Source organism: Podarcis tiliguerta (assembly GCF_965153285.1).
Source record: "Podarcis tiliguerta genome assembly, chromosome: 1".
Classification (NCBI taxonomy): domain Eukaryota; kingdom Metazoa; phylum Chordata; class Lepidosauria; order Squamata; family Lacertidae; genus Podarcis; species Podarcis tiliguerta.
Genome location: NC_139534.1, coordinates 21523637 through 21536125, shown reverse-complemented (window position 1 = coordinate 21536125; position 12489 = coordinate 21523637). Strand labels below are relative to the sequence as shown.

Below are 12489 nucleotides of genomic sequence, written 5' to 3'. Positions count from 1 at the left end.
CTCACCTAACATAACTCATTTCCCACCAAAACCCTAAGTAAATGTATCGTTGTTGTGATGTAATTAACTGTGTAGACTTTCTTTTTCTAAATTGCTGCTGTTTGGGGACACATCTCAGGTCAGGCTGTGACAAAATAATGGGTACAGTGGTATCTCGGTTTACAAACAGACCTGTTTACGAACTATTCGGTTTATGAACTCCGCAAAACCGGTAGTGTCCCGGTTAGCGAACTTTACCTTGGTCTACAAACAGAATCCGAACAGAGGAAGGGCGCCGGTAGTGGAAGGCCTCATAAGGGAAAGCACACCTCAGTTTAAGAACGGATTCAGTTTAAGAACGGACTTCAGGAACGGATTAAGTTCGTAAACTGAGGTACCACTGTATTGAGAAACTGGCCAGTTGAAGATCAATGAACTTCAAGCTCCAAGCTTAGAATCACTGAATTGAGTCCTCATTAGACAGTGTCCACTAAACTGTTATAAGTTTTTCAAACGATTCTATGATTCTAACCCTTTTTGAGCTTTCCGGACTGCTATCTGAATTCAGGCCTCTATCAACTTACCACTTTCTGTGGTAAATTTCTGTGATGTGCAGTGCACAGTTTAAACATGTATCCTGCTCTAACCTTTTAGGTTTACTGCGAAGTAGACCAAAAACGGCAAGCCCTGGCACAGGCCAACGCAGACTTGGTGGTTGCGGCGGAAAAACTTGAGTCAATAAGGAAGAAGCTCAATGTAAGTGTTATGGTCTTCAGTTTATCTTCCTATCTCCTACATATCAAACGTAGGGCACCATTCCTTATATGTCAAAATTTAAAATTCCATTACTGTTCTTGGAGGCAATGAAAGGGTTTCTAGCCTGGATAATCATTTGTTGTGTTTTGTTTGGCTTGATGTACTCGTCCGAAATAATAGAACAAAGTATTATTGTTATTGTCTCCTATGACCCCAATTGCCTATTTACCCACTGATTAGGAGCTTTTTAAAAAAGGATCTGTAGGTGGGTTTTCTCTTTGATATTTGAGCGACATGCATTCAATATTAGTTTAGCTTTGCTGGCTACAAAGTGGGGGAGGGACACAGTGAGGTGGCAGTCATTTTGGGCTGTAGCCTAGCCTATTTCTCAGATAAATGTGTTCCTTGATATAAATGGCGAAGTTTCCATTTAGCGTTCAGTTGCAATTCAGGGAACACTCTATTTAGGCTGGCTTAAGCTTTCAGTTGCAAGAAGTATCCATCATAAAAGGAAAAAGAATTTCTCCCTCTTAATTTGGGGGAGACTACACCTTCTTGATCCACCTGATAGAGGTGCTATGCAGCAGCAAATAAATGTATTCTAGTTTCCTTCCACTACTTACCTAGGAGTAAAGGTGTTTCCAGATGGGTGTTTATTGTACTTCTAAGGTACACAAGTTTGTTTGATTTTGCAGCATCCACAAAACATTGACATAAAATTGCCACCCCGTATTGTCAACATTCTGATTTCAGCTGGATTTATCTTTTTTCAAGAAAAATGCAATAAATAATATTTGAAAACTGTTGCCAGCAAACCATATGCAGTGTCTAAATATGCTTAGGATTGTGCTGTTAAATGAACAAAGAAGATGAATTTAAATGGCAAAAGTTTGCTTTAACACAGTAGGAATCATTAGTGTTGCCCTGAGCCTAGGGCTTGCCAATTGGAAGGTCGGCGGTTCGAATCGCCGCGATGGGGTGAGCTCCCATTGCTCACTCGCAGCTCCTGCCAACCTAGTAGTTTGAAAGCATGTCAATGTCTAAGTAGATAAATAGGTACTGTTCCCGGCAGGAAGGTAAAGGGCGTTTCTGTGTGCTGCTCTGGATTCGCCAGAAGCGTCTTAGTCATGCTGGCCACATGACCCAGAAAATTGTCTGCGGACAAACGCCAGCTCCCTTGGCCAATAAAGCGATATGACCGCCACAACCCCATAGTCGTTTGCAACTGGACTTAACTGTCAGGGGTCCTTTACCTTTACATTTAAGCATTATTATATGAATAGGAATCCCAGTAAACTCAAAGGGAATTCAAGTCGATGTGCGCAGTAATTCAGCAAACAAATGGTGTTTGCAATCAATGTGCATAGTTTGTTTGATTTGTGACTTCAGTAATACTGATTTTAAACTCAGCAGTTCTAAAAATTACATTTGTTTTTATACAGGTGTGCAGTTCCTCTTCATTTGATATTATGTTTGGTGAATTACTAAATCATGACAGAGTATTAAATGTGAAACTGTAGAGCATGGAGCAAACCCACAAACTCTCAGGCCTATTTCAACTGATAAGGAATAACAAAGTATAAAGCTGTTGTTAACCTTTGTGACTTTTCCCAAGTTTCAAAGCTAGTTGTAAAAACAAGTTGTAAAATCCACCAGTAGGTGAAGAATTTATTCTATTTATGACTTGACCATTTAACTCCAAACAAGAATTTCAAATAACACTAGGGAATGATGAGCATTTGAACTCAGAATGTTCTGGAGGGGGTTTGCCCCTTAATTCTAAACTCCGGTTTCTCAGCAGAGATATTGATTTTCTTGCATTTGTCCAATAACCAACAAAAATGGGTCTGGTCATTCAAGTGGAATGCTAGTTACATTTAGTAGTTACATTTAATTCAAGGACTTTTAACTCACTTTTGCTGCTGTTTTTCGGTTTGATCATTTCTGACAGGGGTCCACCATGTGGGCAAAGCCGCCTCGGTGTTTTTGGGAGCCCAGTGCTCACTTGCAACATGGGTCGCATCCTACAAATGTATCATGATCTCATTCCATACATACAATCTCATAAGTCATGATTCATGGCAGCTTCACACGAACCAATACACATCTGTGCAGACAGGTGCACATTCTCTCGCAGATATAGCCCCTGCTTCCCATCTCTCTGTTCAGATCATTGCCTTCCCGTTGCTAACTCTCAGCCCAACATTTCAAAAAATTCTGGTGCACCACTGGATACACACAAAAATAGCAAGTGATATTTTTTAGATGTTAAAGGAACAGGAGCAGGGCTTTTATAGGTAAAGGTAAAGGGATCCCTGACCATTAGGTCCAGTCGTGACCAACTCTGGGGTTGCGGCACTCATCTCGCTTTATTGGTCGAGGGAGCCGGCGTACAGCTTCCAGGTCATGGGGCCAGCATGACTAAGCCACTTCTGGTGAACCAGAGCAGTGCACGGAAACGCCGTTTACCTTCCCGCTGAAGCGGTACCTATTTATCTACTTGCATTTGGCATGCTTTCGAACTGCTTGGTTGGCAGGAGCAGGGACCGAGCAACGGGAGCTCACCCAGTCACGGGGATTCGAACCACCAACCTTCTGATAGGCAAGTCCTAGGCTCTGTGGTTTAACCCACAGCGCCACGTGCGTTAGGGCTTTTATAGAAGTTGGCAAAAGAGAGAGAGGTATAATGTCTGGTCTGCAGTTAAGGAGTGGGTGCCACATTGCCTGCTAGAGTGCAGTCGCCAGGTTGCAATTTTTTTACAAGCAAACAAACAATGACTTAGTAGTCTCAGTTGCACATAGGCAAAATCAAACAGTGTTCCATTTTTAGCAAATTGAATAATTTTGTTTTATTTACCAAGAGCTCTTATATCAGTAACTCCTGATCATTTATGAACAAATTAAATAGCAGCAACTCAATATAGATCCTTGGACACAAATCTCTCTACCCTTCTATCCATTGTGAAAACGACCCTTTTTATTTCTTTCACATTTTACCCACGCTACGCCACTGCCAGTCACATTTGTTTATTCAATAAAGCTGTGGCCTAAATTTGCCCATTAACCTTTAAACTAAATTCTGTCTCCTTGGCGTCTTCATTTTCATGGGCGGGGGTTTGGGGGGCTTGATGCACAACTATCTATCTAGCATCTATCTAGCATCTACCTATCTATCATCTATCTATCATCCATCTGTCATCTATCTATCATCTATCTATCATCATCTATCTACTATTTAGAAGTTTGTGAATATGTAAGGAATGATCCTGTTGCAAACAAAATAGTAGAACAAACTTTCTCAGTTTTGCAGTAGTTTAGCCTTATTAATTCATATATGCCTTGTCTTCCTTCCAAATAGCTAAGGAAAGCACACAAGGTTTTGGAAGTGGGGGTCTCTTCCCCCCATCAAGACGCAGGCCAGATCCAGAACTAATTGGTTTCAACACGGTTGTCATACCCCTTTCTGGGTCCTATCCTTGCAACTCCTTTTATTTCTTCGCTGTGTAATTTGGCCGGGCCGAATACTGAAGATGAAAAGAAACAATAATCCTGTTGTTACTATTAGGCAATTATAAGGTACACTACAGAGAGAACACACACCAGCAGTGAAGAAGCTGCTGTCTACTTGTTTTCTAAGCATCCTACTCAAGTCCTTAATTCTCTCATAGGAATCAGTGGGACTTAACATTGTTTTTGTGTCCAGCGTTAGGAGTTACTAAGAAAGGCATTGAAGATGATGTTGTTATATCAGTCTTTGTTGGAGTCACATTTAGAATACGCTGCACAGTAGCTCTCAAAAAATGATAATAAAAAGCCAGAGGAGGTACAGAAAATGGCAATCAAAATTATCATGTGTTACGAAGTTTCTTTTCCGCAAGGAAAAGCTGAAGGGATTAGGGTCTTTTGGTTTGGGGGAAGACAGCGAAGGAAAATGTGTCACAAGTTTTATAAAATTGTGATACACATAGTGCCAAGAAAACAAATAGGGTGAAACGATTATCCCTCAGTCAACACAATACAACACAGGGTCATAAGATTGATTGGCTGTAGGTTCAGGATGAAGCAAAGGAAATATTCTTCATACAGTTTGTAGTAAACTTGTGGATTCATTATGTGATTGCTGCGACTAGTGGAGATAATTTTGTAAGGGATTAGACTAATTCTTAGAGGACCTAATAATAGATCTTAATGAGATTCCATATTCAGTCATTGTCCCCACACAAATTTGAATACCATTATGTAAGACAGAGAACAGGATGTGGGTGGCGCTGTGGGTTAAACCACAGAGCCTACGACTTGCCAATCAGAAGGTCGGTGGTTTGAATCCCTGTGACGGGGTGAGCTCCCGTTGCTCGGTCCCTGCTCCTGCCAACCTAGCAGTTCAAAAGCATGTCAAAGTGCAAGTAGATAAATAGGTACCGCTCTGGTGGGAAGGTAAATAGCATTTCCGTGCGCTGCTCTGGTTCACCAGAAGCGGCTTAGTCATGCTGGCCACATGACCCAGAAGCTGTACACCAGCTCCCTCGGCCAGTAAAACAAGATGAGCGCCGCAACCCCAGAGTCGGCCACGACTGGACCTAATGGTCAGGGGTACCTTTACCTTTACCTTTACCTTTAAGAGAGGGAACAGGGATGACCCCATTGGTCCACCAGGCCCACCCCTCCCACATTTCCACAATGCCATTCCTAATTGCCCACCCTTCCACTGCGTTTCTGTAGCAGGCAACAGTTTCTACTTGAGCAGCTTTCCTATGTGATTTAGAATAAACCTAGAACTTCAGAGTTCGAATCCCACAGGGAACCAACCTCAAGTACAACAGACTCCTCACATGCCACCAAATCCAGGTTGGGCAATGACATTTGCATAGGAAATCTGCTTCCCCAAAGACCAGACTTTTGCAATAACAAAAGAGATGGGAAAATATAATAGAAGGTGTGGGATAGGGATGGGCCAATGTGTCACTTTTGATTTCTCTCCGTTTCTCATTTTACCAGTTTTAAGTACTGTTCTCTACATTTCCGCATCAATTTGTGTTTTATTTTTATTTTTCCAATGTCCTCATGAAAATTCACCAGCATTTTTGTGCAAATTTCTCCGGCATTTTTGCTTAATATACTTGTTTTTACAAAGCGTTTCCACCAGTATAATGCATTTTCATATTATTTTCATTGATGCATGTATTTCTATGCACACTTTAGCCTAGTATATGCAATTCTGCACACATTACTTGGCTGGAGAATTGCAATGCAAAATTTGAGGAAGTGCAAATTTCGAAGGAATAACTATGTTTCAGTTCACACATGGTTCCAAATAATGTTAATTAGGCAAATTTGCCTTTAAATGGGAAGCAAATTGAACTTATCTCCCATCCCTACAGTGGGATAACACTGCTCGGTGCAATATCATCTAGCCTTACCACAAACAAATCCAGATGAATGTTTAACATACAGGGAACCTGGAAGTGCCCCTAGTTTAATGGCTGAATCCGATTACCTAAGGAGCAACTTAGAGGGAATTCTCATGGTTCCTGAAATGACATAATACTGCACACCACTGGGATTTCTCAGTAAATCATTATTGGACCATAACCCAAACAAACAAACAAAGATCATCTGAGACTATCAGCTTGCTTTCTGGCACTACAAATGCTGACAATTATTAATTTTTGCATACTATCCTCAGTATAATTTGATATTATTATGTGCAACACCTGTTTGGAAGCTCAGTAACCTTAACCCAGGGGTCAGCAAACTTTTTCAATGGGGGGCCAGTCCACTGTTCCTCAGACCTTGTGGGGGGCCAGACTATATTTGGGAGGAGGGGGGAATGAACGAATCCCTGTGCCCCACAAATAACCCAGAGGTGCATTTTAAATAAAAGGACACATTCTACTCATGTAAAAACACGCTGATTCCCAGACCATCCATGGGCTGGATTGAGAAGGCGATTGGGCCGGATCCTGCCCCCGGGCCTTAGTTTGCCTACCCATGCCTTAACCCAGCCTTTCTCAACCTGTGGGTCCCCAGATGTTGTTGAACTACAACTCCCATCTCCCCTGGTTAGCAAGGCCAGAGCTCAGGGATGATGGGAGTTGTAGTCCAACAACATCTGGGGACCCACAGGTTGAGAACCACTGCCTTAACCCATTTCTGAACACTAAATTCATCGAGAAACAAACCCCAAAGAACTCTGTGAAGACAGGGGAAGGTTGCAAATCTTGATGGACAGAGTAAGATAGGAGTCTGCAAAGAAGAAGCCTCCCCCAGCTGTCAAATGACACACGCTGTCCTTTACGTGAAATGGAGTTCCACTACAAATCAGAGATGAGAAAGCTGTACCCTCCCAAGGGTGGACTACAACTCCCCTCACACTTGACCATTGGCCATGCTGCTTGAGGCTGATGGGAGCTGGAGTTCAGCAGCACCTCACCAGTTAGCCATCTCTGATCCTCAACACCACCTCATTCCACATAAGGGACTGTGGCATTTTAAAAACAGCAACGACAACAGAGCTTTCCCCCTTTCCCTCCTCTGGCAAATTAAAACCGTGCCGGTAGATTTTAAGGCTTTTGACTGTTGTGTTTTCAGGGAGGGGTCGGTCTGGAGCATTTTCCCTTATTATTGCTAGGCTGATTGTTATGTTGTAGCGTTGCATGCCACTACCTCAGTGCTTGGCTAGTGAACAGGAGAAGTCCCAGGTAGGTTTAAAGAAAGCAGAAATGACCAGCAGGCAGCAAGAACACAAGGGATTCCTATCACAGTGGCTCAGAACCCTGTAGCACAACACAAACAGATCTTTTGCATAATGACTGGGGGGTGGGGAGGGAAACTGTTAATAACGGTTATCTTTCAGTAACATAGCAACAGCCAAATCCTTGAAAAGAGGAAGTTTTCATTTATACAGCATTTCATTTAAACATTGAAATTTGGTATAATGTAGAGTATGAAACAAGTTTTGAAAGGAAGCTAATGATTAAGAAGAAATGCAATGGGCATTTAATAAGTGGAAGGAACTGCAAGATAATTAACTGGCATGCATAAAGATTCATGCTTTATACCAAAATTTTAATTTTGCACATAAATGTGCCTGATGTAGGCAGCATTTAATCACCTAGCTGACAGGAGTAACTACTTTCATTTAACCTTGACTGAAGATCATGAATTCTAACAGGTTTAATTGGATACATCATTTAACAGAATGAACAGAGCAAATTTTTCTCAATTCATAGGTTCTGATTGACATGCACCAGCAATAAGGCGTTGCACAATTAAAGCTGATCTGTATTCCTGGCCTGGGCACCAATTGCCATAGTGATGTGACACTGTTTGATCACTGTGGCACTGAAACTACACTGAATTTCCCCTTGTTTTGAAAAGGGCACTGCTTTAAAAGAGAGAGAGAGAGATTTTGGCACTTAAAAAAAATTAATCACATTGATATGCACAAACTGTAAGGGTAGGGGCATGTCTTACTGGTAATTCCAGAAAAGGGAAGGGGGGGAATGGTGCAATAAGCTAACAGTGCACTCCTTTACACATCTACTCGGAAGTAAGTCCTATTGAGTTCAATAGGGCTTGCTCCCAGGTAAGCGGGGTAGAGACTTGCAGCCGTTTGTTACTACAATACTTAGGTAGTGTCAAAAATGTAGGTAGTTCAAATAAGTGGTGTATTTCTCAAAACACAAACATTTACTTCATTTGCATATGTAAAATTATGTAAATCTAATTTGGTTTCGCCAGGTAGAAAAACAATAGATTGTTCTAGTGGTCTCACTTCCTGTAGAATATTCCATACTGGGCGAGCCGGGAGAACAAATGACCCCAAGTCCCTCAGCAGAGGAATGGATGTAGCAGGTGTAATTTGGGAATCGTAACAGGGTTAGTGGCGCTGTGGGTTAAACCACAGAGCCTAGGACTTGCCGATCAAAAGGTCAGTGGTTCAAATCCACACGGCGGGGTGAGTTCCCATTGCTCGGTCCCTGCTCCTGCCAACCTAGCAGTTCGGAAGCACGTCAAAGTGCAAGTAGATAAATAAGTACCGCTCCGGCGGGAAGGTAAATGGCGTTTCCATGCGCTGCTCTGGTTTGCCAGCTCCCTTGGCCAATAAAGTGAGATGAGCGCCGCAACGCCAGAGTCGGCCACGACTGGACATGGTCAGGGGTTCCTTTACCTCTTTAACAGGGTTGGTTGGAAACTTTGACTTTGGGTTTACCAGGAATTAAAGGGATTTGTCATAATGAGTCAACAAGGGAGTCACACAAGGATCTGTAGAGTAGCATGCACATGTTCAGTATGGAGGAAAAGGGCACTGTGTGACATTGACACACATGTGCTCCTTGTAGTATTGTAACAAGCAGCAGAGCAATCTGATCGGGCGCCTGGGGTGGCGTGTGTGCCCTGCATCCATGGGCGGGGCCAGCTGCCCATGGGGGCAGAGCCAGCCACCCACGGGGCAGGGCCAGCCAGGGCAGGCCGCTCCGTGGGGCCTCCAAGGAGTCTGTCTGCCTCCTCCCACTCAGCCGCCCTACAGCTGACGGGGAGGCGGTGGGCAGGCTGTTTGGGGCAGCGCAGAGCCTGCGAGTGCCCAAGCCACCACATCTGTGGCGATCACACAGGGTCCCCGGACGTTTGGCGATCTATTGATCCCTGTGCCACCACTGTGATTGCTTCCCCGCTGCCACCAACCCGTTTCTCTCGGGTACACACAGAGTCCAGACAGTTGTTAACATTAAATCAAAAAAGCAAGTTTATTTTATAAGCATTAACAAGTTTATGGTTTCAGATAATTTTTCTTGTCAGTTTCTTAATCTTAGTTTCTTTACTGGCCTAAGGTAAAGGTAAAGGGACCCCTGACCATTAGGTCCAGTCGTGACCGACTCTGGGGTTGCAGCGCTCATCTCGCTTTATTGGCCAAGGGAGCCGGCGTATAGCTTCCAGGTCACATGGCCAGCATGACTAAGCCGCTTCTGGTGAACCAGAGCAGCGCACGGAAATGCCATTTACCTTCCCGCCGGAGCGGTACCTATTTATCTACTTGCACTTTGACGTGCTTTCGAACTGCTAGGTTGGCAGGAGCAGGGACCGAAGAACGGGAGCCCCCCGTTGTGGGGATTCGAACCGCCAACCTTCTGATCGGCAAGTCCTAGGCTCTGTGGTTTAACCCACAGCGCCACCCACATCCCCTTTACTGGCCTATACCTTCCTAATAACTTCTAACTGATTATCCCAAATGTCTATCTGACTCCTCCTAAAAGTTCCTCTCACTCTCTCACATCAAAACTAGACCAACCCACAGACTTATCCTCCCTCTTCCTTCTCCAACTCCCAACTGACTTCCCAACAACTCCAACTCTAACTCTATCTCCTCCTCCCCTTGGGTTCCCACTGGCCAATCACTTCACACTCATTTAACCCTTTCCTTATGACCCACCTAGGAGGGCAAACACCGCAACGTCACTCCCAGGAGAGTTGCGTGGCTCGGGCATGCTGCGGTCCCCGTGGTGAGTGCCACCTGGCATTTTGTCACCCCCCTCAGTGGTGACACCCGGGTCGGACCCCGCACCCCCTTCCTCCGCCCCGATTGTAACCCTGGCTTCTTTTGGAGTAAACAGAGTCTCTGCCATGTGCAGCTATCTGACTTCAACCACACAGCATGTTCTCTCCTCCATCTCAAGTGTGCACCCTGCCCAACTTAACCCATTTTGTGGAGATGTCAGGTATTTCGAAGAAACCTGAAAGAGGAAGAAGATAAGCAGCCTTCGAGAGTTGCATACGCTTTCTTTGTCCATATTTCATACTATGAAATCTTTAGAAAATTGCTTAGGTAAGTTAATGCTGCCCCCAGGCAAATTCTCGGTCCCTAAACAGCTCTTTCTCATCAATCCACCAGAGGCTTCTACAGATCCTGGCAGGATTCCATAGGTCATATATTTATATATATATATTACTTAGATGAACTCATAGTCTGCCTTCCATTCATTAATAGCTGGTAGGGTTTTCTACAACTTTTCCTCTTTCCTCTTTTTTTTTTTTTTTTTTTTTTTTTACACTTTGCAGTTGCATGAGGCCAAAGTTACAGAGTGGAAAATATAAAATTATACCCAGATTACCTGTTCTAGAATATGTCATTGCTAGAAGTAGAAGCACCACTCCTAATTATTCTTATCTCTACTAAGGACTGGTGACAGACACTGATTTTGTCAAATTCTTTCAGGCACACACTTCTGCTCGTTTTCAAGGTTTATATATAAAAAATATTGCTAAGTATGTTGCTACTTTGTTTTCCTATCTGGATGGGTGAATCAAAGGGGAAACAAACTACTTGTGAAAATAGTGGAACGCACTACCATCTATAAAAGAACTTCGGTGCAATATTGCTTGCTCCCAAAGGATGCTCAAAGCAGTCTCTTGGTTTGTTTGCTTTTCCTGTATTGCTAAATACCTGTGGATGTTTGTCAGGAGTTTGCCGTTGTTCCACAAAGAGGTGGACAAGGAGGAGCCCAATATGCTTGTCCTAGTGAGCAAAACCTCTCTTTGAGCTCCTTTTGTTTTAACTACAGAATTTGAAGTGGAGAATGGTTGCTGAATTCTAACCTGAACCGCCTTATTGTGCTTAATACAATTGTTGACAGCATGTCACCGTAAAGGATAGTCTGCACAAAGCATTGCTGGACTTTGATTTCACAATAGGTTGGTCATTTTTCTACCAGTTCAGTTGGAATTATTGAGTAGGGAGCCAGTCATTGAAGCAGTTTGCCACATACGAGCACTGATTTGCTGATGAGCCATTGGCAAGATATGTGACTTTTCTCCAGCTTAGACAACTGTTTCGCCCAATTCAAACAAGGTAAACGGGGGCTGGGGAATAGACCTGCTTTGAAAACAAGCGCAAATTGGATTGCACTAAGCTTTGTCCATGAAAGGTTGCTGGCATGTTGGCAAAGAAAGCAAACACTACCCCTACTGAAGCATTTTTGCAATGTTTTCTGGTTGTGCGCACCGAACATCTGAATGTTTCTAAGAGCAATTCTATTTTCCTGGCTGTGTGATATAGCAGCTCCTTAGCTCAGCAGCAAGCCACCTGTTTGGCTTGCAAAATGCCCCAGGTTAACCCCAGGTGTCTGGAGGTAGAGCTGGAGGTGTCCCCTGTCTGAAACTCTGCAGAGAGTTTCTGCCAGGCAATCCTCAGCGAGATGTTCTTAATGGTAGGACTCAGTGTGAGACTGCTCCCTGTGTTCTTATTTTCCGCAGTAGAAAAAAAACATATGACTGTGTGGTGACATTTTTTTTTGTTGCTTGTCCCTACAATGTCTAGTCTTGTTTCTTACTGGTTTTTTATTATTATTATTTAAAGGAACTAGACACAAACCTGGCTGCCTTCACCACTGCCTTTGAGAGGGCGACAGCTGAGAAAATCCGCTGCCAGGAAGAAGTGAATAGAACTAATAAGACTATTGAGCTGGCCAACAGATTAGTGAAAGGTCTCGAGGTGAGGTCCTACAGGGCAGGCTAATGAAGCAGCCTACAGAAAGCATGCCTTTGTTATACACTAGTGATCTGACAATAACAGAGGCACTTAGCAAAGAACCTGATGAGCTGAAAAAAAATTATGTCATTATCATTCATTTCCCCCCATAAATGAAACATGTTTTTGACCTTTACGTTTTCTTACAATTTGCCTCGCTGCCGTATATATTAACTGCAAGATTACCTACTAACTAACATGTCGATGAACGTTTAGAAAAAGGCAGGAAT

At 43.3% G+C, this 12489-nt stretch overlaps 1 protein-coding gene across 1 annotated transcript in view; it reads left to right on the top strand.

The window, feature by feature from the left end:
* The window catches only part of LOC310664846 (dynein axonemal heavy chain 11-like), a 215207-nt gene that overhangs the window by 153812 nt on the left and 48906 nt on the right, over positions 1 to 12489 (top strand). Inside the window, exons 52-53 of the mRNA XM_083414512.1 lie at positions 634 to 735; positions 12089 to 12223. Coding sequence (XP_083270638.1) covers positions 634 to 735; positions 12089 to 12223 — 237 coding nt within the window. The remainder of the gene's footprint in view (positions 1 to 633; positions 736 to 12088; positions 12224 to 12489) is intronic.